The 24,771-nt window shown below is 33.4% G+C and overlaps 1 protein-coding gene and 1 long non-coding RNA gene across 2 annotated transcripts; one reads left to right on the forward strand and one right to left on the reverse strand.

Moving 5' to 3' along the window:
• Positions 1–5,155: 5,155 nt before the first annotated feature.
• On the reverse strand, positions 5,156–19,375 carry LOC136270565 (uncharacterized). Its single transcript, XR_010708358.1, has 5 exons — positions 18,756–19,375; positions 16,585–16,746; positions 14,754–14,877; positions 10,078–10,153; positions 5,156–5,303 (listed from the first exon to the last, which is right to left on the reverse strand). It is a non-coding gene; the product is annotated as an uncharacterized lncRNA (long non-coding RNA).
• A 153-nt stretch (positions 19,376–19,528) lies between these two features.
• LOC105322994 (E3 SUMO-protein ligase EGR2) lies at positions 19,529–22,994 on the forward strand. Its single transcript, XM_011421910.4, has 2 exons — positions 19,529–19,906; positions 20,687–22,994. Exons 1-2 carry the CDS (start codon positions 19,690–19,692, stop codon positions 22,180–22,182), a joined length of 1,713 nt encoding a protein of 570 aa, XP_011420212.3. The 5' UTR covers positions 19,529–19,689; the 3' UTR covers positions 22,183–22,994.
• Positions 22,995–24,771: the final 1,777 nt, after the last annotated feature.

Here is a 24,771-nt window from a genome sequence, read left to right on the forward strand (position 1 = left end):
TAGGATTAAAAATAGAAACCCTACGGGAAAAAGGTTCAGACTTTATTACCAATATTAGCAATAAGATAAGTAACAAGTTTTGGTAAGAAGTTTTATTAGATTGGGTTAAAATTGTTATGTCCTATAGCCAAAATGACATAAAAGTACTTAATGAACATATGTGGTTTAATCCTAATATTAAAATTAATAACTCATCAATTTTTATTAAGAATTATTTCAACTGTGGTTATAAATTTATTAAAAATTTGATGACAGAAGAAGGCAATTTTGTAAGCCTTGAAACTCTTGAAAACTCAAATGTTAAGACCAATTTTCTAGAATATAGGAGTTTGAAAGGAGCAGTTTTTGAAAGATTAAAAGCCTCAAATAATAATAAGGTAGAATATGGACCATTTATTCCAAATTCTCTCAGTATTTTTTACAAACAAAGCAAAGGATGTAAGGATATGTATTATGTACTCATCGATAACAAAAAAGAATCAATTCGTTCAGTAAAGAAGTGGACAGAAAGTGGATTTGCTTATACAGAAATAGAATGGAATAATATTTTTGAACTCCCATTTAAAATCTCCGAAGAATCCAAATTTCAATGGTTGCTATTCCAGATTTTACATAGAATTTTGCCAACAAATGAGTACCTTTACAAACTCAATATAATTAATTCGCCAGCCTGCTCTTTCTGTAATCAAGATAAAGAAACTATGGAACATTTATTTGTGGACTGTTTTTCATGTCAAAGAAATATGGCTCTACTTTGAAGAATGCTTAAGAAGCAAGTTTAATTTTTTAATGACATATGATAAAAAAAAACTATACTTTTTGGTAAATTCAAAAACAGAAATATGTATAGACTTCAAAACATATTGATTCTTACAGTAAAACAATTTATTTTTGCCAGTAAATATAAGAATGTCACAAACCTCTCGACGCTCATGTTAAAACGAACTGTCGCTGATAGAATACATATTGAGAAACTACTGTTGCTGAAGAATTGTAAATTTGCTGAGTATGAAAAGTATTGGCAAACTATTTGCGATTTGTTATAAAATGTGTTTACAATAGCTGCAAGGAAATTGTAAGCAAATAATGGCAAAAAAATATAAGTCTACTTTTATGTATCCTCTTGCATATGTATGAGTTTTTGATAGATAGTGTTCCCCTCTCATTCTCCACCCTCTTTCACCCCCCCCCCCCCAAGCCTCATAACTAAAAATACTCAAACTTTCATGGGTGATAAAAGCAAGTTTTCGAGATTATTTGTGCATATATATGTCTGTCTGTCGGTGTATACACTTGTCTGTACATGTGCTTTTTTATCTTCGGTATGTGACTGTGTCTATATTATACTTGTATTCTGAATCTCAAATGAAGTGAATATGTGATGTGTATGCACTGTAAACTAAATATATTAGAAGATATGAATAATCTGTACATGAAAGTTTGAATAAAAAAAAAAAAATTCATATCAATATGTGCACCCTCTGTAAAGAAAATGAGCAGAACTGCAAATAACTGGAAATTTTCTACGTCCAAGGGCCATAACTCTGTCGAAAATTGCTAGATCGTACCCAATATCAAACTTGACCTAGATATTATCATGATAAACCTGTATACCGAATTTCATTTCAATATGTTCATCTTCTGCGAAGAAAATGAACGGAAACTGTTGGTGGACCAACAGACTGACCGACTGACCGACAGACAGCAGCAAAGCAATATGCCCTCCCTTCTTCGAAGGGGGGCATAAAAATGGTTACAACTGGGGGCAGAATTGTTACCATACCAAGTGTAGTCCTTTCATTCACAAAAATATACATGTACATGCTTTATAGATATGATGACCCAGCTTGGGGTCTAGTTTTCCAATAACATATCCGAGAAATTTTGTACATTTCATCGCAAATATTCTAAAATCAGAGCAGAAGTATTTAAGTTATTTGAATATGTGTTAAAAGAACCAAATTACAAGTGTGTAATAAACCTCTGACAAACAAAACTTTTCAAGTGGGTCTTTCTGGGGAAAAACTGTATGAGAGAATTAGGCATTAAGATGCAGATAGATCTGTATTGTGAATAGGTGACTCCTCTCCCAGCACAGGCTAGTGCTAGTGACCAGGTGCACACCAGCACATAGCAAGTACAGGGGAAGGACTGTAGATCCTGAGATAGTGTTCTAAGTCTGGTGTTGCATGGACTTGTGTTCCCATCTCATCACAGGCAAATGCTAGTGACCAGGCACACGCCATACTATAGACAGAGATGCAGCAGGTGTCCCAAGTATGGTGGTGCAATGGTTGTTACTTCCATATCAGCACAAGCTAGTGACAGGGCATGATGGACGGCTAACAAACGGATCATGTTTTCACCATATGTCTTCTGTTCATCAATATTCCATCTTCCCCCTTTCTTATACTGAAAATATTTCTACAAAGTAACATTCCATTTTCATAAATTATAATATTCAAACCATTGTGTAAATGAGGGCAACAACTAGAACTTATTTATACTAGTAACTCAACTAATTAAGTCATTTTGATATGATTCTTGGGTAAGACAGAAAATACTGCTTAATACTAAAAAGAATTATGCTTTTGATGCTTTTTTCTACTAAAAGTGCAAACAATTTACTATACTCCAGGTCTTTTTTTTAAAGTGCAGTATAGAAATCTCCTCATTCATTTTTTTAATTCTCACTTCTATATCAATTTTGCCATTATATAAACAAAAATTCAATTCCACTGGTCTGTTTTTCAACAATGAAACCAGAGAAACCCCTCATTTAAATGCTATCAATTAAATCTAATGACATGCATATTGACACAAAGGCACATGTGAAGCCCTTTATCTATTATAGCACTACCTGGGGGAGATTCCAGGGATTTGTTCTCTAGGCACTGACACAATATTGATATGTACCTTACGCCAAATATCGGAGTAATCTGTCGCGAAATATTTACAAAATGCCCATGGTTACAGACTCTCTCTTTTTTTTTTGTCTGTATGTCAGCTAACGCCCATCTTTGTGTGTACAGTGCAGTTGTACCATAGATGGATTATGAAGCTCAAATCAGGAGGAAAACATTCAATTTATCACCCTGCCACAAGGAATCAATCCTTTCATGACTTTAAGAGTGAACGAAACAGAATTTACATTGCCAAGTTGCACTGCTTTTTTATATTACACACAATTGGAAAGCTTTGAGTCTTTACATATATTGTATTAAACCCTCTTGCCTTTATTTAAAAAAAAAGAAAAGAAGAAATACTGGTAATCTCCCTTCACATTAGATTTAAAAATTCATCAACTTAGTTTGGTTTAAAATGCCCAGACCCTAATTTTTATAAATTAAGATGTGAAAAGTATTATAATGTTTACAGCAAATCAACATCATAACATTGATATGAGAAAAAAATGAAAGAAAAGGTGAGGAAGCTTACATACTCCACGCTCCACATTACTGGAGATTGATACACATAAGGAATGGAAAGGTATGCATTATATAAACAAAAAAATTCAAAAAAAGGCATATAACTCGCAAAATATCATCAGTTCAAATATTTCTCCAAATATGCACATTTATTCCTTCGTCTGTAACAACCAAAACTTTTAAAATTCAATAGGGTCAAAATTCCCAGAAAAAAATGGAATCAGAATATCATGGACACAGTGGTAATATGCTGTGTGCTAAATACGTACAAAGTTTTCCTAAATTCCATGCAGCAGTTTAGGGGGAGTTGCTCTATTAAAGAATCTGTTAATTACTATGTTCAATATATGGCAAAAATTCTAAGTACAAAAGTACTAAAATTACCAGAAAAATAACGGAATCAGAAATTCCTGGCAATATGCAAAATTTACACAATATGTCCTAACTACCTACAAAGTTTTACAAAATTCTATGAAGTGGTTTAAGAGAAGTTGCACTTACAAACAGAACTAATGGAATGACTGACTGATTGATAGACTGGTAAAAAACTCTATACCCCTCACAACTTTGTTGCGTGGGGTATACATGTAATTAACTCTGCGGTTGCAAACTGACGATGATTCTTTACATGTACATATGACAATTTGTCCATTTGATTTAAAGTATATATGACAATATGTCTATTTAATTTTAAGTATATATGACATGTCTTATTCAATTTTAGAAGCATATGCTGATTAAATACATTTTCCAAAGGAATCTATAGTAAAACTCTGCAAAATTAATTTAAGGTGACTAGATGATCATGGCCATGTTTAAACTATATTTATCTTTTTCAAATGAAGAGCCAAATTATATAGAAAACCATTTTGATTAAAATATCATTTTTATGAATATCTTTATTCACAGTTCTCCTTTTCAAGAAGATCAATACAGTTTAAATATGACTTTCCAGTCCTCTTATTAATGAGAATCTAACAGATAAACCCATATACATTTTATAAGTGTGATATACATATTCATGTAGGCTTACTAATAACTTCATCTTTCCAGTCACTGCCATTTCATGACATTAGATAAAATAATTCATTAACACCACTACATAGTGACAAATACTAGTAGTATCTGTAAAGATAAAAGAAAACTGACCTTTTCATTTAAAAAAAAATGTTGCCCAGGAAACTTCTAAAATTGAGGCTTGAAAATGGGATTTCCAATTTCTATGTATTCCATATATGATTCACAATGACAGAGTTTGAGATCTCTCTCTCTCTCTAACCAATTTAAAAAAAAGGAGTGAAAATCTTAAGGCGATAAAAGAAGAAGCTATAATATACCCCAAACAGGATAATATGCACTTCTTAAAAAAATATCTTAGTGTCATATTTCCCCCAAAAATAATTCAAAGCATATCATTAAAGAGTAAACAGAATACCTTTGAAATTGAAATGAGCAAATGCTTTAATTTTCAAGCGCATATAAAACTCAACATGCCAAATGTCAACCGCTCCCATGCATCACCACCCATTCTGAGCACCACTCCACACCAGATTACCAAAAAGGGTGGGAGACTTGTATTTGCATTAACAGGTAGCTTGTTTATTACCTGTAAAAAAAAAAGAGCAAACATTTAAAAAGGTAATAAGAAAAAAAAGATAAAAACCCAAAGTTGCAAAAGTTTGCTCGCTTCATTAGTAGAGTAATTGGACTAACTTCCTTACCTCCTTATAGAGAAGACTGTTGTTTTGGATTCCCTGTGCTTGACTGCCCTTCCTCTGTACACACATTTTCTTTCCTTTGGCTCTCTTTTTGTTCCGATCACCGATCACTTTTAAATTGGTGCATGTTCGTCTCCTGCAGAAGATGCATCATGACCTAGAAAATATTCTCACATGGTAAAGAATTAACTATTTTCTGTATACCTCCATCTCAACATTTTGTCTGGTCCATTTCTTCTGGCCCAGGGCTGACTCTAATCCAGTCACAATAGTTGATTTACAAAACCAAAGTGTCATTGTTTGTCACCTTCTGAGAGATTTGGCTTACCATAACTTAAAATGAAAAATTTGAATAAAATACATGAAAAACTACAAGTTTATAATGTATAATTACATGTCACATATGCTGAGACCTCAGGTAAGGAACCTATAACTGCAAGTATGTGACTCTTAACACAAAAAATCCTCAATTCTGTAAATAACCCTATTTACAGTATAGTTTGATTATCTCACATGTATCTTGTGAGTTCCATCCATAGAAAAAGAGCAAAGTAGGGTTAGTTCACATGAGAGGACCATGTTAAATACTGCCATAACATAATTTTGAGATATAAAGTTAACATGCAGTCAGATGGATCGATATAGCCAAATCATCATACATGTACTTAGAAAATTCGCATAAATATATAAAATGAGATTTGAATAAGTTTTGAAAAAGGGGACTTTTTAAAATCTTTTTAGGGATGAGGGGATATGATATCTTTGTTTAACCCTCCAACCCTCATTTTTGGTAAAAGGTCTTGAAAAACAACTGATAATTAAAAAATTGTCTTTTCTTATAACTTGTCATTTTACTGACATAGTAAAAGTGCCAGTGAAGGATTTGGCTTTAATTCTTTTTTGATGTGCATTAACACAAATTTTAAATCTACCTTGGTTGCTTGAAAATTCATCTCAAACAGAGCTTGAACTCATGCCTCCAGCTAAATACACATGCAGACTGTGCAATCAAGAAATAAATTATTGTAACATTAAAATGCTTATGATATTGCACATTTAAACTACCTTAGGGAAATATAAGTTGTTTTCAAAAGTTCTTATGATCTAATTTATAATTTATAAATTCATGCATGCTGAAATGAAGTGCAAAAAGTACATGGTTTTATGCATACACAAATTTTACATATTAAAACATATGTGAACAAATATCTTATGCAATGCATTTACAAATGCCTAATATTTTAAAAAAAAAAAATGTTCATAGTCTATTAAAATGGCAAACAATAGGTTCCAAGATGATTAAAAATTCAAAACACATACTCCGTGCGTAACATTTTGTCAGACTAACAATTGATGTGAATTTTAAAGTAGCAATTTATTATTCCCTGGATTAAATTTGCAAGACCTAACAATGTTTTAAGTAAAGAACATTTTTATGGAAATTGGCAAAATTAAAAAGGAAAATTCTAATTTGAAAGTTTTAATACCAAACACAATACAAAAATAAATAGAAAGAGGAACCCATTAAGATATTAACTATACCAGTTTGATGCATTACCTCAAATTGGAAATAAACTGTATACAGGGTTATTTTTGCCCGGTGTAATTTTTGCCCTTCTACACTTGCAAACTGTTTTTGCTTTTTGAATTCCACCAAACACAGTTGGGTTTAAAGAGAGATAATTTGAAACACTGGATTTTCCCCACTGACAGTGAGTGTGAAAGGGGCGAAAATAAAACGGGGCAAATATTTATCTGTATACAGTATAATGAGGCCCTAGCTGGCCTATTAATAGATGCCAAATTAACCATCCCCTTAATTCCCTTGTTGAATAAAAAGGATGCCTTTCAAATTTAAATAAAACCAAACTGATTAAAAATCGAATAACCAATAAAAATTAAACCTCGCTAAAAATTCATTCGTATTTCTTATATATTTGCCTTTATATATATTAAAGCAAATATGTTTTTTGTGCAAAGCATTTAATTTTGCAATTCAATTCAAATAACGTATAAATTGAAATATTATCAAATTACAAAAAAAAGAAAGATTTTAAGATGGAAAATTCAAAAATTTTCTTTTAGTAAAAAAGAAATTGTGGTACTTCATTTAAAAAACTTCAATTCCCTTTACATCAGGATATGCTTCGTGCTTGAAATTGGCCTATCGGTTCTGGAAAAGAAGTTGAAAAAGTAAAATATTTACAGACAATCAGACAGACAAACATATGCTAAAAAAAATGTGATCAGAAAAACGCAATTGAGCTTTCAGTGAATAAGTGCATGCATGTATACAACTTGAATTTAAACAACTTTTAAGTTTGTGACAACTCAAATATATAATATATGACAATGTTATGTTCAAATTTTTCAAATCTAACAACTAATTATATTCAAACATATCTCGTGTACTAGACATATATGAGTCAGGTTCATCAAATTCTTATTAACAGTTATAATTAACAGTTATAATATCCATTAACAGTTTTCAAAGTAGGTCACATGCCATCCTTTTGGCGTGAACTAATTGTAGGCTTCTGCTAGAGAACTCAACTGAAAAATCATTCACTGCCAATTAAAACAGCCCGTTCTTTGTGATGCAAAAGATCCCCGATAAATTAGTGCTTTTATTTTTGTCCAAATTTGGCTGCCTGTATTCCCGTATGTAGGTGTTTCTATCAAAGTCAAATTCATTAATTTATTTCTATGTGCTTAAGTCATGGATGGAAAATTTTTCCAGAGGGGGAGGGGGGTCTTTGGAATAATTTTCTTTTCCAAGAAGGTGGAGGGTGGGAGTGTGTCCAAAGCCTGTTTTTGGTAATTTTCCAGGGGAGGGGGAGATATGTACCCCCCCATTTAAGCAGCATTTATTGACTCAAGCTTACAAATATAATCTCATATAGCTTATGACTGCTAGAAATAAAATATAAAAGCAAGATCTCAGTATAAATCAGTGAGGGGCACTTATTGCAATTTTATGTGGATATTAATTCTTTGCATTTGATAAGGTAAAACATATACAAATGCATATAATTAATAATTATATTCTTTAATTAACATGTTTCAAAGAAATTAAGATTCAAAATGAAAGGCCCTCTAATATTTCATGATTTCTTTGGAGTATTTCAATTACTATATCAAGATTGAGGGTTGAGAGCAGATCATTTTTTTATTCATATTAATAGGCTGTCAAAGACTGGATGACAATAACTCGAAGTGAAGCATTGCATGAAGCTACATCATGTAATTTTAAATTCGATGAAAACATGTTGTAAATGGTCTCCTACACCAGTACATTTGAATTGATTAAGCTAAAAACATTATATTAAGAAACAAATACGAATACCAATAATCAAACTAAGTCTATATTCATAATAAAAATTCTAAATTTGTTTGAAGAATTCCTATTTGCTGCTGATATTCCATTTTTTCCCCAACTTAATCTATAATGCAAGAGCGTATCCAGTTGTTGATGTACGTATGCATCTAATCAATTTAACGATAAAAATCTATTTTTTTTTTCTTCATAAAACTATCTATTTGCTACATATGTATTGATGACTCTAAAACAGTCCACTAGTAAAATTAAAATAGATTCTCTATCTTGGTTTTTTTTTATTTATTGAACTGCACTAAGTTGGCAAGTTATGAATCATGTATGAGACCTTATTTGCCGAGTTATATTTGACAAAGTGCTTTGTAGTGGGAGGGCGGTGATGATAATACAACACTGTCCAATTGAACTAAATACACAGCAAGTGGTCTATGGATTGTGTGGGAGCTTTTTCACTTTAAATAAAAAAAAAAAATAGATAATTTAGCAATCAGCATATTTCCTAGATCAAGCATTAAACAACCAAAAACAGCATTCCTGTGTAAATCAAAAGTCCTTGATAAATATAGCTAGTGTACATGAACAAACAACCACCCCCACCTCTATACCAAAAAGGGTCTCCTCTTGCACTATGCATAGTACAATCTGTGTTTAATAAATAAGTAGAGGAAAAGTAACGTATTAAGGACAGAATCGCATGCAATGGACTTCTTTGAAATTCTTTATGATTTCATTAATATCAGTCTGCAAAGATATCTGCTGGAATTAATGTTATTTGTTCATGCACCTCAACCAACATAACTGTTAAAAAAAAAAGAAAGAAGACAAATCTTGTATGAAACAGGAAAAAAAGAATTTTACCCAACAATACAACAACTGTGGGGGAGGGAATCAGTTTTACATGATAATCAGTCTACCAGTATATTTTTGATATTTAAAAAAATGAATAATATACCTCTGCATTTTGGGTAAAAATAAATAAACCAGTTTTGTTTTACCATTATATTGGTGAGAATGTTGTACAGTATATGTATCAGTATAACTTGAATTTTCCTTGTCATTTAAGGTGTAATATTCTGTGAATACAGCTAATTTTCATATAAAAATTTAGTTGTGGCTATAACAACATTATACTTTTTATTGTTAATCAATAATGAATTATAAACCTGTAATTAATAATCGGACATGGAAAGAGTAAACTGACCAATATTTTTGATAGTCACATTGCTTATAGTTAAACAGGGAGTGAAAAGAAGCTATTATTTATGTATCAAACAGTATGTCCCAACAGGTGTACCGGTACCCCACCGCTGTCTCCAGCAGTCATATTAGTGTACAAGGTTAACAGTTCACGGGTAAAGTAGACACCTGTATAAATAAACATGTGTCTAGTTCATGTACATTGCCAGATCTGTTACAAATAAAATAGATGTCTCTTCATCAACAATTTCTTTCAGTGCAAGTACATGTATATATATTGTGAAACTCAATTCACACAATTGTAAAAGTGTATGGTTGTAATTAGGAGAAAAGGAACGTCTCCATATGGTGACATTAATAACTTTCTTTCAAATTAAACAATAAAATTAACACTCACTTTATATACTTTCCCTTTCACAATTTTGATGTCTAGAAGTGTAACACACAGGCTAAAAAGAGAGTCAGCTACTGATCTGCAAGGAATAAGGTCGAAACATGTGGGTGCTTTTACATTTTTTTAGTTTTATACTAATAATTTTTCAAAATCCACTTTATTTCAGAAATTAAAATTGGCGCAATTTGAAAACCTTAGATAGTGATTATATTTTGAATATGTGACGTACTGAGGTCTCAAAGTTTCCCATACTACCTTAAATCTGTTTGATTGCATGAAAACCAAACAACATGTTCAGGGTTCTTAGAATACATGTGGTAAATGTTTTTAAAAACATGAGGTTAATGAATGTTTTTTACTGTAATTGAGAAAATTTTTCGCATTAAATATCAAGGAAAATCGGGCACATCAAGAAAGTCCTATATTTGGACCTTACTTTGAGTGTAGACCCACCCTTTTATATAGCACTCAGTTCATCCCATGCATTTAAAGATTTTTTTTTTTTCCTCTCACATAAAGCATGCATTAAGAAATGTACACACGACAGGAAGGGATAAGAGATTTCGTTAATGCATTTCATAGGTGCAGTTCATCTAAAACTGTGAATTTACACCATCGGGAGTATTAAAGAAAAGATCTAAATGCACAGAATATAGAAATCAACTCTGTAAATGTGGCCAAGATATAAAAATTAAGCATACATTTATCACCCTTTTAAAACCATGCAGTGCATATCTGCATGGTAAGACATTCCTAACACCTTTATTATTAATTAAGTCTTAAACAAGTTTTATGCATTTTCTAAAAATCAAAATTTACACTAATAAATTTTGGGTAAGTTGGCCAGCACTGCCAAATCCAAGATTAAGGATAAAATAAATGTTGATTTTAAACTTTTAATTAGTTTCAACAAACATGCAAAAAAAAAAAAGGATACTAAGTTTGCCTAGCTTTATACATTTAAATAAAATCTGAACATTTAGAAGTACTGGATTTTCTACTGTATGTCACATGTGTGAAGTAAAATCCAATTAACAATACCATATCAATTTTTTTTCCTGCGAGTTCCTGAACACAAAGTTTTTATAGAATTTCAGTTTATCTGCTAACAATGACAGCAGCATCATAGGGTGAATGTCTTTGGAAATTTGATCAGACATCAACTCATAAAAGTAGTCATTAATATTTGTTGTGAGTATTTTCAACATTCTATCGATCTGTTAGGCAATTTCAATTACCACAGATGTTCAACAGATAAATTAGTTTGAAACCTTGAAACAAAAAAATGATAAACAAACCAATGCAAGGTGTGTCTTTCAAAAATAGTCAAATCAAGACCCATATAGCTCAAACATTAGCCACATTGAATAATAATCAACATCACCATTGTTAACAATTTGGCCTTCACAGATGACCTTGAACATAAGTACATGTAGTATCAAATTTCACCTTACACTTATGGACAGCAGTATAGATGTCTCTATTTAATATGGTTTGATAGTACATGAGGAGAAAACATTAGTATCCATGTAAAACCACAGTCTTTGGTCTCAGAGCATAAAAATGTTGTTGTAATTCAGTCATAACATCCCTATCCCCATAACCTTGAACTTGACTTGTTATTTGACTTGACCTTGAACATCAAGGACTTGATCTTGAACACTGAGGTCAAGAAGAATGAACTTTCTTATAATCTTGTATAAATTGAAAATGCTTCAGAAAGAAAAGATTATTTCTCTCCATCCATGTATTTTAAGTGTCAATCTTTTGTGGGACAAGCATTCATTTTTTTAAAAATATCTATAATAAATGAATGGCTTTGATTCTGACGGATAAATGTAAGACTAAATGATGATTATGACCAGATGGAAATTCTGTTAAAACATGATCTTTGTAAAAATATAAGCATCACAAGGGGACAAAACAGTGAAGTAATTATTTTTAATTCAATTAAAAATCAGTCAAGCTTAAACTTAAAACAGCTAGGTGGCATTGTGTTCAATGGAGAATGATAGATAGATAGTGTTTTAAACAAAATGGCTGCTTCTACCTGTACTGGTACTAAAAAAGTTATATGCTATTATAATATCAAATTGAAAATTGTTTAGTTACTATACATCACATTCCCAAGTCAAGGGTTACTGATCCGCACCGCTTCTCACAAACAAGGGTTAGTGAGAAGCAGTACGGATCAGAAACTCTTGACTTGGGAAGATGCTATACATGTACTTGTATGAGTATTATTGCATGTATATAGTTTCTTAATAATGAAATCAGCTTTTTAGGATGTGCTAGAGATAATAAAGTACCGGGTACTTGATTCTTCCGGGGTGTTACTCATTACAAATTGTATTCTATAAAACTGTCAGGAAGAAAAACCTTAGGAAGCCTAATATCAGTAGTAAAAAAGAAATAAAGATTACACTGCCGACAGAAATGCATGTTTCAATGTAATTTAATGTTATTTTAACATTTATCCAGTATAGATATTGAACATCATTATAACCTACAACACAGTATTAACATTATGTCGTATGTTACAACAACATCTTTTGAAAGCTATTCCTGTATTAGTTAAATCCTTTCAGACATTCATATCGCTATGGATTACTTGCTGCTATTTGCGTCTATGAGCCTAGTCGAGAATAAATTTTAAAATCGCTTGTATTGATAAATGGCAGGACAGTATCTTATTCAAATATTACGATCAATGATCTAAATCAGTCCGCATTGTGAATGTCAATGCCAATTCATGAACACATGCTGAGAGAGAACAAAAAATACTCCAAAATCTAAACAGTCTGGAAGAGATTTAATTCAAATGATAAATTGAAAAGCAGTAGCGTACATCTGAACTAGCCTTAGTATCTGCCAGTATAGGCCCCCCTTCCATTCCTGTTCGAATCCCCCCCCCCCCCCCCCCCAGTTCTTCTCATCCTACTTATACCCTATATACTTTCAAAGCTGACTTGAACTGCGGTTTTATTAATAAGACTTCGTTAGAGGGTAACTTGAATTATTCAACTGTTCAAGATTTTTTATGTCCCCTAAGCTGATTTAAGCATTATACATGTATAGAAGTTCTAGAACTGTAAATATAATGAAAGAAAATCAAATTGACTTCATTTCCATACCTATAAGGTAACATCTCTCTCTCTCTCTCTCCCTCTCTCTCTCTCTCTCTCACACACACACACACATACAAGTAGATATGTTTATCATGAATTCAAAATGTGTTTTCTACTGGTTGATTCCTGCTGAAATAAAGTTTTCACTTCCATAAGAAACAGATGACTTGAAAATTGTTCATAAGTCTGCTTGCCGTTGTGTGTATATGTGCTGTGTACAATAAAGCATTTGAATAACATAAAAAAACTGACTTAATATGCATAATTCATCACTTATTTTGCAGAAGGCACTGGCATTACTCATCCAAAGTGATAGTGTTTGACTTCCAAACCTTATTCATTTTATTTCCTTGTCATTAATTCTAAGTAGGAGGTGACAACACACCAAATTTTTTTTTTCAAAAATCAAAGAAAATTTTAGATAACGCTTGAGTAGTTAAAATGTGTTTGCTTGGCTTTCCATACAGGCATGAAATTAAAAAATTTCAACCTGTTACATAAATCATATCGTACAAAACAGGATTTCAATGAGTGACTTTTCCAGCGTGGGATTTGTCTCTGTACAAAGTCACAGTCTTTTGATATATATGAACATAAAACAGGTTCCACAAACCCTGTCACCTCCAAACGCGTTTACCTACAAATTTCTGGGTCACTATCAAGTGATTTACTCTCTTTAAATCACACATATTCCCGCTGATAACAGCATAGCAACTTCAAAAACCAAACAAAACTTGTAAAAAGGTTATGTGTGCTTTAAATTTCAATTTTATTTATCTAACCCACTTTTTCATGCAAAAAAAAAAAACTTGGTTAAGCACTATAGACTTTGGTCTAGCTCTGTCATCTGTAAAAAATAATTTTTTTTGTGAGCATCTCAACCTTTGAGTAATCTCCATTGATTTAAAAATTAAGAGAAATGAACTCGATGTTAGAACAATTAATAAAACTGTTTGAGAAATCAAGAGGCACATAAAAATGATGGTTATAGAAAAAGGGTGTTTCCCCTATCTCCATAAGGGATCCTTACAGTCTAGCTGTGTCATTACAATCCATTCTCAGGACTAGAGCATATATTCTTTGAAATGTATAAATAGCTACTTGAATCAAAGCAAAATTACAATGACTGTGATCATTTAAAAATCTTACCTCGATGATTAGCATTTAATGATTAATGCAATTCATATACATTCATTGTTTAATGTGTATTTTTATCCACTGTTCAATTAAACTTAAAACAATGATATTCCAAAAAGGCACCTGTTTGTAATTCATTTACGCCAAATTTGTTGAAAATATGAGAATATTGCTCTCTAGGTGTGACAGATAATTACTTTATTAATATATATTACATATCTTATATATGCTGTAGTTTAATTCAGATGCTCATGAAAAAGTAATGAGATATAAAGTATTCACTGTTTACTTTCCTTTTTGAACCAATTTCCTTTCCTTCCTCTGAGAGAGAGAGAGAGAGAGAGAGAGAGAGAGAGAGAGAGAGAGAGAGAGAGAGAGAAGGATTTAGTAGAACATAGAATGAGAAACCCTTACCTCTTGCATATTCTGTCATCCTGTATCACCTTGTAGTGGATCAGTAGCCTGGGCTTAATTTGTGTTATCTGGATCAGCTTAAGGAGGCTGCATGATGCTCAACAAAATTACCCATCACATCTACCTGCAAATTTTGTATATGACATTTAGCTATAAACTATATCATTTGATTTTAGTGAAGGAAAAAAAGAAATATTTTAGGTTTAAAATACAGAGCTCTTCTCCTAAGGAGATTCATCATATATGGTCTAAAAATGGAGAAAAATGAAAAAAATGTTCCAAAGACTGGCTCTGTTTTAGTACTATAGCTCGAGGGATAGATGTCTTTCTTCTAATCACAAATTTGACCAAAAAAAACACTTAATTAAATAATTCTTCACTATTGCTGATAGTCAGCAAGTCAGTAGAGATTACTGATCGTAAAAAATTCTCATTCATTACACATGCACAAGTATCAACACATCTCAAGCTGTAAAACAGTAAAAATCTAACTGGTTGTTTACTCAAATATTGAACCTCCCACACCATAGGATCATTTTACACACGTCAATTTTTAGTCTTGTGTTCATTCTAGATATAGACATCCGCCATATAAATAACATTGAAATAGACCTTTGATTTCAGAGGAAGAAAATAAACCTTCTATATAAATAAAAAAAAAAATCTTTGAAAAGCTTAATTTAACTTACAGCAATTTTTCCAAGAAGAGAAACAAAAACCTAATTTATTTTCATTTTTCATGACATAATTTACAAAATGTATATATGCTAGCTAATAACTAGGGCAAATAATATTGTACGTGTGTTATTTATGGGCATTTATGCCTCAAATAAAGGTCTGTGAATTTGTTAAGCACAGTGCAGCTCTTTTAATAGAATCTGCTCTATTTTACTAAAGAAATTATTATTGAATTCATAGTTAATAAATCCACTGTAATTCTTAGGGGTTTCCCTTTTCATTCAACAGGAGCTATATAATCTCATTACTAGTAAAATCAGTAATAAGTGCATCATCTGAAAATCAATCATATATATTCCATATCAATCGTTCTAGGCCTACTGATATTAGGTTCATTGACAATTAAAACACACAGGGGAAAAAAAAAATGATTTTTTAAAAATTTAAGCTGCATGTACCGGTAATATTGTATCCTTGCTACTGAAGAAACAAAATGTAATCCACATCTCTTTCTGAAACCGAAGAAAGTCAAAATAATATAAAAAGATACAAGAGAAGAAAAAAAATCACTTAATTGTGTCTGATAGTGATATATTGTAAAAATTTTATTGCAGTTTGACATGCAACAGCCCACAACTCATGAATATTAAATCACTTTCCAGTACAAACACACTTAATTGAACTTTAACATCTAGCTGCGGATGTCTTACGTATACATTTAATTGTGTGGGCCGGCTTACAGAAATTTAATTTCACTCATTGTTATCACAAAGACATGATGGTGCAAGAGATTTTAAATCTACAATTAATTCATAATATTCTTGGTTATTGATGAAGCCTTGACGGATCTGTAGCGATAGACAATGGCAGCTATACTCAAATAGGAGAATAATTCACTATTTGAAATCAAACATATTTAAATACGCATGCACATAAATGAAGTAAATTCAAAGCAATTTCTATTACGATTAGAATAGTTAATCAGACCATACAAAAAAATATAATGTTGTTCAATATGTTGATCTTCATCACTTAAAAAAAATTCAATAAATTTTTTTTTTCTGAGCATATAGTTGGTGCTTTACTTCGAAAGAGGGGAATAAATAGAGCGAATATATGTTTGTCCTTTTCAAAGACTCGCTTAAGATTATACCTCAACTGTCATCGGAAGATTTTGGATTATGAGCGTAATCCTTCACTGGTACTCGATCTATAGAGTCAACGTCATCAGTCTAATCTAAATGATCCATCTTTGTCCCCATTCTGACATTCTGTATTCATGCAGTATCTTTTCATCAGCCATTTTCATTCTCACCTGAAATTCAAAAGAAATCATGTAGCAACAAAAGAGAGTAAAGTCCTAGTAGATCGACCTACATTTTTTTTTTATAATAAATGTTCTAGCCAGTGAGAGAAAAGTGGACTCAGAAGCCAAGCTTCCCATTTTAATAGGCTGAAGGTCAAAAACTTGATCATCATGCAGTAAAATGATTTCTACATTGTACCATATATCCAGATTATTTCAAGTGTCTGAAAATTTGAGAAAACAGGGAAAATTTATAGCTTTTTTTTAATTTGCGTCAGTAATTTTGTTGCTATTTCAAAGGTTTCTTTATATTGCAAATAATACTGAATATGAATTCTGTGTATTAAATAATTTGCGATGTAAAAGTGAACTGGAAAAAAGCAAAAATTAGATCATTGCAAACATTAACAGATAAACCTTATAAAAAAATTTTTTGGCAAATTAAATGAAGTACATTGTATTACAGTATATATCTGTATTTTTTAATCAATATGATTGCAAAAAATAAATCAACATAAAGTTGATCAATGATTTTAAGCAAAGGGTGATAAAAGAATAATTTTCATTAGTACTAGTACCTACAAATTTTAAAAGTGGAAAAAAAACCCTGGCATGGATATCAGCATGCATCAATAAGAATACCTTACAAGATCAGAAAAGGACATGTACTAGACTGGAGTTTGATTTGCAAACACACCACAGGTTTTGGTGTCTACATGATTATAATTAATCAGAAGCTTAATCATATTGAGACAGGTATGCATCCTTCACCTGGTTGTAATTACCCTGTCTGTCTATTGATGGGAGTACTGACTGACCACAGTCCCTAGTAGGCAGGTGGTACCTTACCATTCTCCTGATTACAGCTATTCTAGTGTATGCAGTGTTCATCTGTACAGTAGCGAAGTAGTAAAAGCGAAAAGCCGATTGGTTCATTTACCCTTTCACATTTCGGGACTTTTCATTTATTTTTACTCAGTAAAAAAATCAAGTTATCCATTAAATTTAGAAACTTTTAAAAAATACAGAGATAATCAGATATAAATATTTATACCTGAATATGTTTGTCTAACTATCATATAACATATATTTCTATCCTTGGACTTAAAATCTGTCAATTAAATTTAAATGTAAGCTGCTGCCATAATGAATTAATGGAAGATCGAGTGGTACTGGTCAAATTTCACCAGTAGGAATGTTAAGTGGTTAAGGATTACCACCCTATACAGATCCTACAACCTGTCTCAAATCTGGTTCATTCTACTGGGGACATCCAAATAAAATTGTAAGTATCGAAAGCCGTATTACGGAAATATAAAAGAAAACATGGACACAACCTTGTAGCATATCATGGGAATTAACATAATCATTATATCATAAATTAATGTTCCAATGATATATGCTACAATGCTACAAATCTAAATATATTGTTGTCTAATACATATATATGATTAATAAGTACAACTATTTTATTTGGGGTAAAATTACATAATAATAATTACACTAACTGCAAGAGGGTAATTAAGTTGATCATGGTTGATGGAGAGGGAGGAGGTCAACCGATGCTGAAGTTTGAAAAAAGATGATGGGATAATTAGTGCAGCAAGCAAAGATATGCAGTTATTTACAATCACCCTGGCCTGGTCAGTATGGTTATATATGATGTCTTGCCTTAATATATTTACCATTTCTTTAAGTTGTCAGAAGCAGTTAGAGCAGGGCACTTATGAAATATGTGATTGTATGTACTGGTCTATATTGATTGCACCTGCATATGCCTCTGAGAACACGGTATATAATTATAATATGAATGGTGGTTGGAATAACATACTTTAAGATTCTACATCTAAGATGCAGTGCATGGTTTTGGGGACACATCACATTAGAATTTGATTTTTAATGCGATCTTGGTTCGAGTCAATCACTCAGTGTGTGCATGCACTGTATATAACAATTCGATAGTCCTTCGTCCACACAGCACGAGAAAAGAAATATATTTGATTGAATAATAAATGCACCTCCATTGCAGAAGTCTACGTCGATCAATATAGAAGCACAGTTATTGGTCACAAAAATAGCTACAACATAAATAATTTTGTACGAAGAGGAAGCCCAAATCAATGAACTTCGTGTAACTCACGCCAGGATAGCTATTTTCTCTCTCAATTCTATATTTAACTTTCTCGAGAAGATCGTCTCGCCAGGATGATTTACGTCACAATAAGCTTTTTTAGGATTCGGGGGAACTCGTTTGTATCGTCGATTACGAATATCTCCATATATGGAGGTCGTGTTTCCTGTCCGGAATATACCGGAGGTTTCCGAACTCTATTCCATATATGGACAGTAAATTTCCGTCGTACTTCTACGTCACGAACTGGTATGTGACCTCGTCTCCCATATAAGGAAATTCTAGCAATCGGAAGGGCAAAGGTCATACTACGACGAGAATATTCCCATGGTCATACTATCCATGTTTTCTCCAAATTCTGAAATGCTCAACATACGAAAAATGGTATGGGAATGCATTAATACAAGAGTAACATAGAAATATATTTTTTTGAAGAAATTTGTTTAAAGAAATGCTTTTAAATTGCGTGACCTAGTTTTAATAGGCATCTACTATACAACCAATTTCTATACTATCTCCATTGACGTCACATGTGCGTCAGTCGTAGTCAGGCAACGGGAAATCTTAGTAAGATTTGATTGGTTAAAATTTTACGCACCGTACTAAGAGTTTCCATATATGGGACGAGTAGTAAAGAGAGTTTCATTCATAAATACGTTCAACGGCTCTAGTAGTTCATTCATAAACTGATCTTCGAATGTGTTTGAGTATTGAAAAATATAGTATACGGAAAACATAGTCGTACGTTTACGATCGTATGGTGATCTAACAGTGTTTACATAACTTCTATGAAAACACGTGTCCACCAGTAAATATTGGAAATGATTATGGACGGTTTAGACACTCTGTCGCAAGTTGCACTGGATCAGATTAACCTTACCAACTTGGCTAATCTGTGTTTTGATTGTGGATCTGTACCGGGAGGGGGCCGACTGCCCTCAGAGTCTTTTGACGACTCTTTGAATACGCCCGTGACTAGTAATTCGGATACATTCTTTGGAAATGATCCTTTGGGGCCTGTGCCTATAACTGCAACTGGTATGTAGTGCTTTTTTGGTTTACAATTGCTGTTGCTTACAACTTATGTATTGTACTATAACTTTAAGTCAGTATCATAGGCTATATGCTACATGCATTCATAGTCTTTGTATTACTCAGTAATGCTAGAAAAGGTTTAGAATCCAGACAGAATTAGTGCTCTATCGATCAGCTGTTGGGGAATGCTTCTATTATTAGAAAGTCTAATTTGTATTCATGTGGCTATGTGCGTCAGCAAATGTCGATGCCAAGTTCATTCATAAAATGGAATGCCCGGCTTCTCTGTTGAATTGGGACCTTTTTAAGGGATTTTGGGACACAGTGCCGGTAGAGTAAAGTTAGTAGTAAAGTTCTATCGTAGTAAAACCACGTTATTGTGTTTATGTCGGCCTCCCACAACTTAAAATCGCCTACGCAAACATTTCTATATTAGGGTCAAGGGGCGGAGCTTCTCTTTGAATGTACGTCATAGGCGCATATCTCGAGTGGTCTCGTGCGTAAACGCCATGTCATTAATAGCTGGGTCGATATCTTGCACATTTTTCCGTATTCACTATAATTGATATATGACGACAGCAAAACTGAGCAGATGATCGGCATTGTTAATAATGTAGCTGCAAAAGAGAGAATTAGAGAAAAAACATATATAATAAAAATCAATAAATAAATCTAGTTGAACACTTAAAAATGATAATAATAAAAATAAATAAAAATAGATAAATGAATAAAAAATAAATAAATAAAACAACACGTTTACAATATTTTGTTTCTGTTTTGCAGCAAATATTGAAGCCCAGATTACGATCCCGGAGAGAAATTTCGGTGCAGTTCCAAGCACCCACCAGCAAACCCAGCCTACAGCTGACCATGCCTGTCAACAGGGCATCACCCATCGCATTCAGTACAAGGGGACTCTCGTTACCTCCTCAGTGACGCCCTCCACCACTACAGCGGACCATCTCTTCCCCGTCAACGCCGGGCAGCCTATCTTCGCTCCACTGTCGCCTTTACTTAGCATTCTTACCCAAGCAACACAGGTGCAAGCAAACGTAGCCACCCCTGGGTCTCAGTGCCACAATATCCCGGACTATTCCTCCTACCAATGCCACCAACAGCAGCCACAGCAGCAACAGCAGCAGTCGTGCTTCAGCCCTGCTCCATCCACTACTTCACAGCACTCACAGCATTCCCACACAGGTTCCCCACAGCCTGACATGGGAGTCCATGACTGCGATGCCTACTCCACTGGATTTGGGTCCCCAGGGCCATTGACCCCAAGTTCTACTCATTCCACCCCGGAACCCCAGATCCCAGTGTGTGAGTCTCTATCGCTGGACTACACCAGTCCGCCTCCACCCTACTCTCGTGCATTTGAAGCTCAAGTGAAACAGCCTCCAGTATTCAGTTCATGTTCTCAACAGCAGCCCATGATCAGTGAACAGCAATCTATGAACATTAGTTACCCAGTGTCATCTTCTATGTCGATGACACCACAGACTGTCCTTCATTTCACAGACGACATGCGCGCCGGTGATATGAACCAGAGTTCAGAATTCAAATGGACAGTGCAACCCACTCAAACTGGGTTACCAGACTTTAATGCTCTAAATGTTACACCAAACTACCAACAGCCGCAGTATCAAGTTCCAAACATAAAACAGGAACCAGGCATTAGTGACTTATCTAATGAATTTTTAATTCCTTCTTCATCCCAAGCCGACTACGGCATGCCATCTCAGAGTACCCCATCGAAACATTCGTTGCCTTCATCCATTCTTCAGCCCTACCAAGGAGGGCAACTCAAATTGATGCCAGTAAAGCCTAGAAAGTACCCAAATCGCCCAAGTAAAACGCCTTTACATGAGCGACCCTACGCATGCCCAGTGGAGAGCTGCGACCGACGATTTTCCAGAAGTGACGAACTCACACGTCACATTCGTATTCACACTGGACAGAAACCCTTTCAGTGTCGTATCTGCATGCGCCAATTCAGTCGAAGTGACCATCTAACAACACACGTGCGAACACACACGGGAGAGAAACCTTTCTCCTGCGATGTGTGTGGACGAAAATTTGCACGAAGTGACGAAAAGAAACGACATGCAAAAGTACATTTAAAACAGAAAATGAAAAAGGAAGCAAAAATGTTGGCTTCAAATGCTCCTCTCCCTCCGGCTACCTCCACAAGCGACATGATCACGAATATTCTCCAAGGAAGTGTTAGCGGGCCTAGCACAACCTCAATCCCTCACATAGTAACGACGTCCTCGTTATAAAAAGGACAGTGAAAAAAAAGACAGCTCAAAAATACATTTTTTCACTCTGTCTTCAGGGACTCCGGTGATCACAGAACTATAAATAGATATGACGTAAGGTTGTCCATGTTTGAGCGCGAAATTGAAAACGAGGTAATTCGTTTTGAGCGCTTCATAAGATGGGAGAACTTTAATACTGTTATCATTATGTACAGACAAGCTTTATTATAGTCATTTAATTGTGTTGCCAAGTGTCATTTTCATATTTTACATAGTTGATATATGTTGTTCCCGTTGTTCTGTTATTACTGGCAGCATATCAGGTACTAGTGCTTATGTTAAAACATTTTTCGTTATATTTGTTGATTTTTTTTTTCATCCCCAAACAAATTACATTTCAGTAGATCTGAACCCTCTAATAGCTTTATAAATGGCATTTTGTTAAAAAACTGTTTTTTCCTTCTCTTTGAATTTCGATGTCAATTTTTATACAGTTAACAAACTCGTATTTTTTATTTATATATACCACCTTCTATATTAAATATAGTCATGTACTGTCGAGTAAGGCTTTAAAAAAATTCTTTAGCAAAGTTTATGTGTACATTGATTTTGTTACGTTGTGATAAAGTTTTAATATACATGAGATTGTGAGGAAGACAGGTACCAAAGTACTTGTATAATACTTTGTTGAATTTGCCTTTTCAAATTTCTTATTTTTTATTATATTTGAACATTACATGTTGTATTTTCCATATTCTTGCTGGCTAAGAGTAAAAAGCATGGTACTATCAGTAACTGATGGTTGACTGTTGAATAAATGAGTTAAAACTTAATCTCTCTGTCAGTGTTATATATATCAGAAATAGAGTTTGAAATGGTTAATTACTTGAGTACTTCATCTCTCATGAACATGGAGCTTGAGAATGTTCGTTGAAACAATTCTTTCGTCAATATTTAGAAACGTTTATAATGCATTTTTTGTCAAACTTTCTGATATTTTCTAAATTAACCAAAACTGCGGTGCGATAGTAGAAAAATATTGAGGGCATAACAGGAGAGAACGATGTGTTCCATGCACGGATCCAGAAAATTTTACCATCTTATTTGAGTTTGCCACTGACATTTCATAATGTAATTTAAAGAAATTTTAATTGGACCCCCACCCCGACCCCCCTCAAGATCCGCGCATGTTTTCAAGGTGTGGATACAACAATTATGTAAAGAAACATACAATAATAGACATATATGCAAAACATGACATGCATATTAACAGTGTTAAAACATGTTTACAATAACAGAATGACAATTGAAATGTTATGGTAAACATGCACTGTTTATGACAGTAAAGATGGATAGAATAAAGTTCAATAAACAAAGATTTTCTCTAACACGACTATACCACAGTTCAAAAATATCTCACTTGAATGAGTGAAATTCATATTTATTAACAATAAAGTTAATTAAAAGGATATGCGCCATCCACTTGATCGGAAGAGCTTCATGGGTGGGACAAGCGATAACTGTAAACAAGCAACGACATTTTCTGAGACAAACAATAAGAAGAGCAAGAATGACTTGCAAACAAGTCTTAATTAAAAATCCAAACTTTTAATAGGATGTTGAGAGGATAAACAACAAGTGCTCGAGTTTACTAAGCAGTGTATTCATAGGGAGTGTACACCCAGAACATAGATAGCCATCAAGAATGCATTGCAAATATAGAAATAAACAAATATGCATCATTGAAGTTTTCGAATCGAATACCTATCATATTATTACGAAGAAAAAAAATTGTTCCTTTTGTCAAAATTAACTCATTAAGAGTCGGATCTGGAGATATAGATCTAACAAAAGCCATGTAAACTTAGATGGACTCTATGTTGTATGAAAGGCTGATGTTCGAATTTATCGGAAGCAGAGAGAGAGAGAGAGAGAGAGAGAGAGAGAGAGAGAGAGAGAGAGAGAGAGAGAGAGAGAGAGAGAGAGAGAGAGAGAGAGAGAGAGACAGAGAGAGAGAGAGACAGACAGACAGACAGACAGACAGACAGACAGAGAGAGTATGTTCAAAGACCAGACAGAATGCATAGGGAGACTTGAAAAAAAAAATGAAACACCACCCCAGTCTGAGTAATAGTCACTCCAAGGATATTCTTGAGGACAGAGACCCGACGTCTGTAACTTTTACTTTGAACGGTGAGACCTCAAACGATAGGTGTGCAAGTGTATACCTTTAATCACATATCAGATGTTGGTTAAGGTAGTAAGCCTATAAGTGTTCTTGCGAAGGACACTAAATTGTATCAGATTCTATCTGGCCGTAACTACACCTATAGGGCACCTGTACATTTCCAAGGCTTGTTTTGTACTGACAGTAAGATGTACACTCTGTAACTGGGCGCATTTCTACTCATATATGTAGGTCACGCGAACCCTATCGCCAAGATCTAGACTGTGTTGTGAATCCTAGATTCTACTGTATAGCTTTAACGAAACTATGTAGACTGTCGTTGCCATTTTATAGTATATACTAGTGTAGTATATATTTCTACCCAATGAATAAAAAAGAAATAACATTGCGCAAGTTTTGAAGATGGTGAAATTAACTGAGAG

The sequence above is a fragment of the Magallana gigas genome, chromosome 8 (assembly GCF_963853765.1).
Source record: "Magallana gigas chromosome 8, xbMagGiga1.1, whole genome shotgun sequence".
Lineage (NCBI taxonomy): Eukaryota > Metazoa > Mollusca > Bivalvia > Ostreida > Ostreidae > Magallana > Magallana gigas.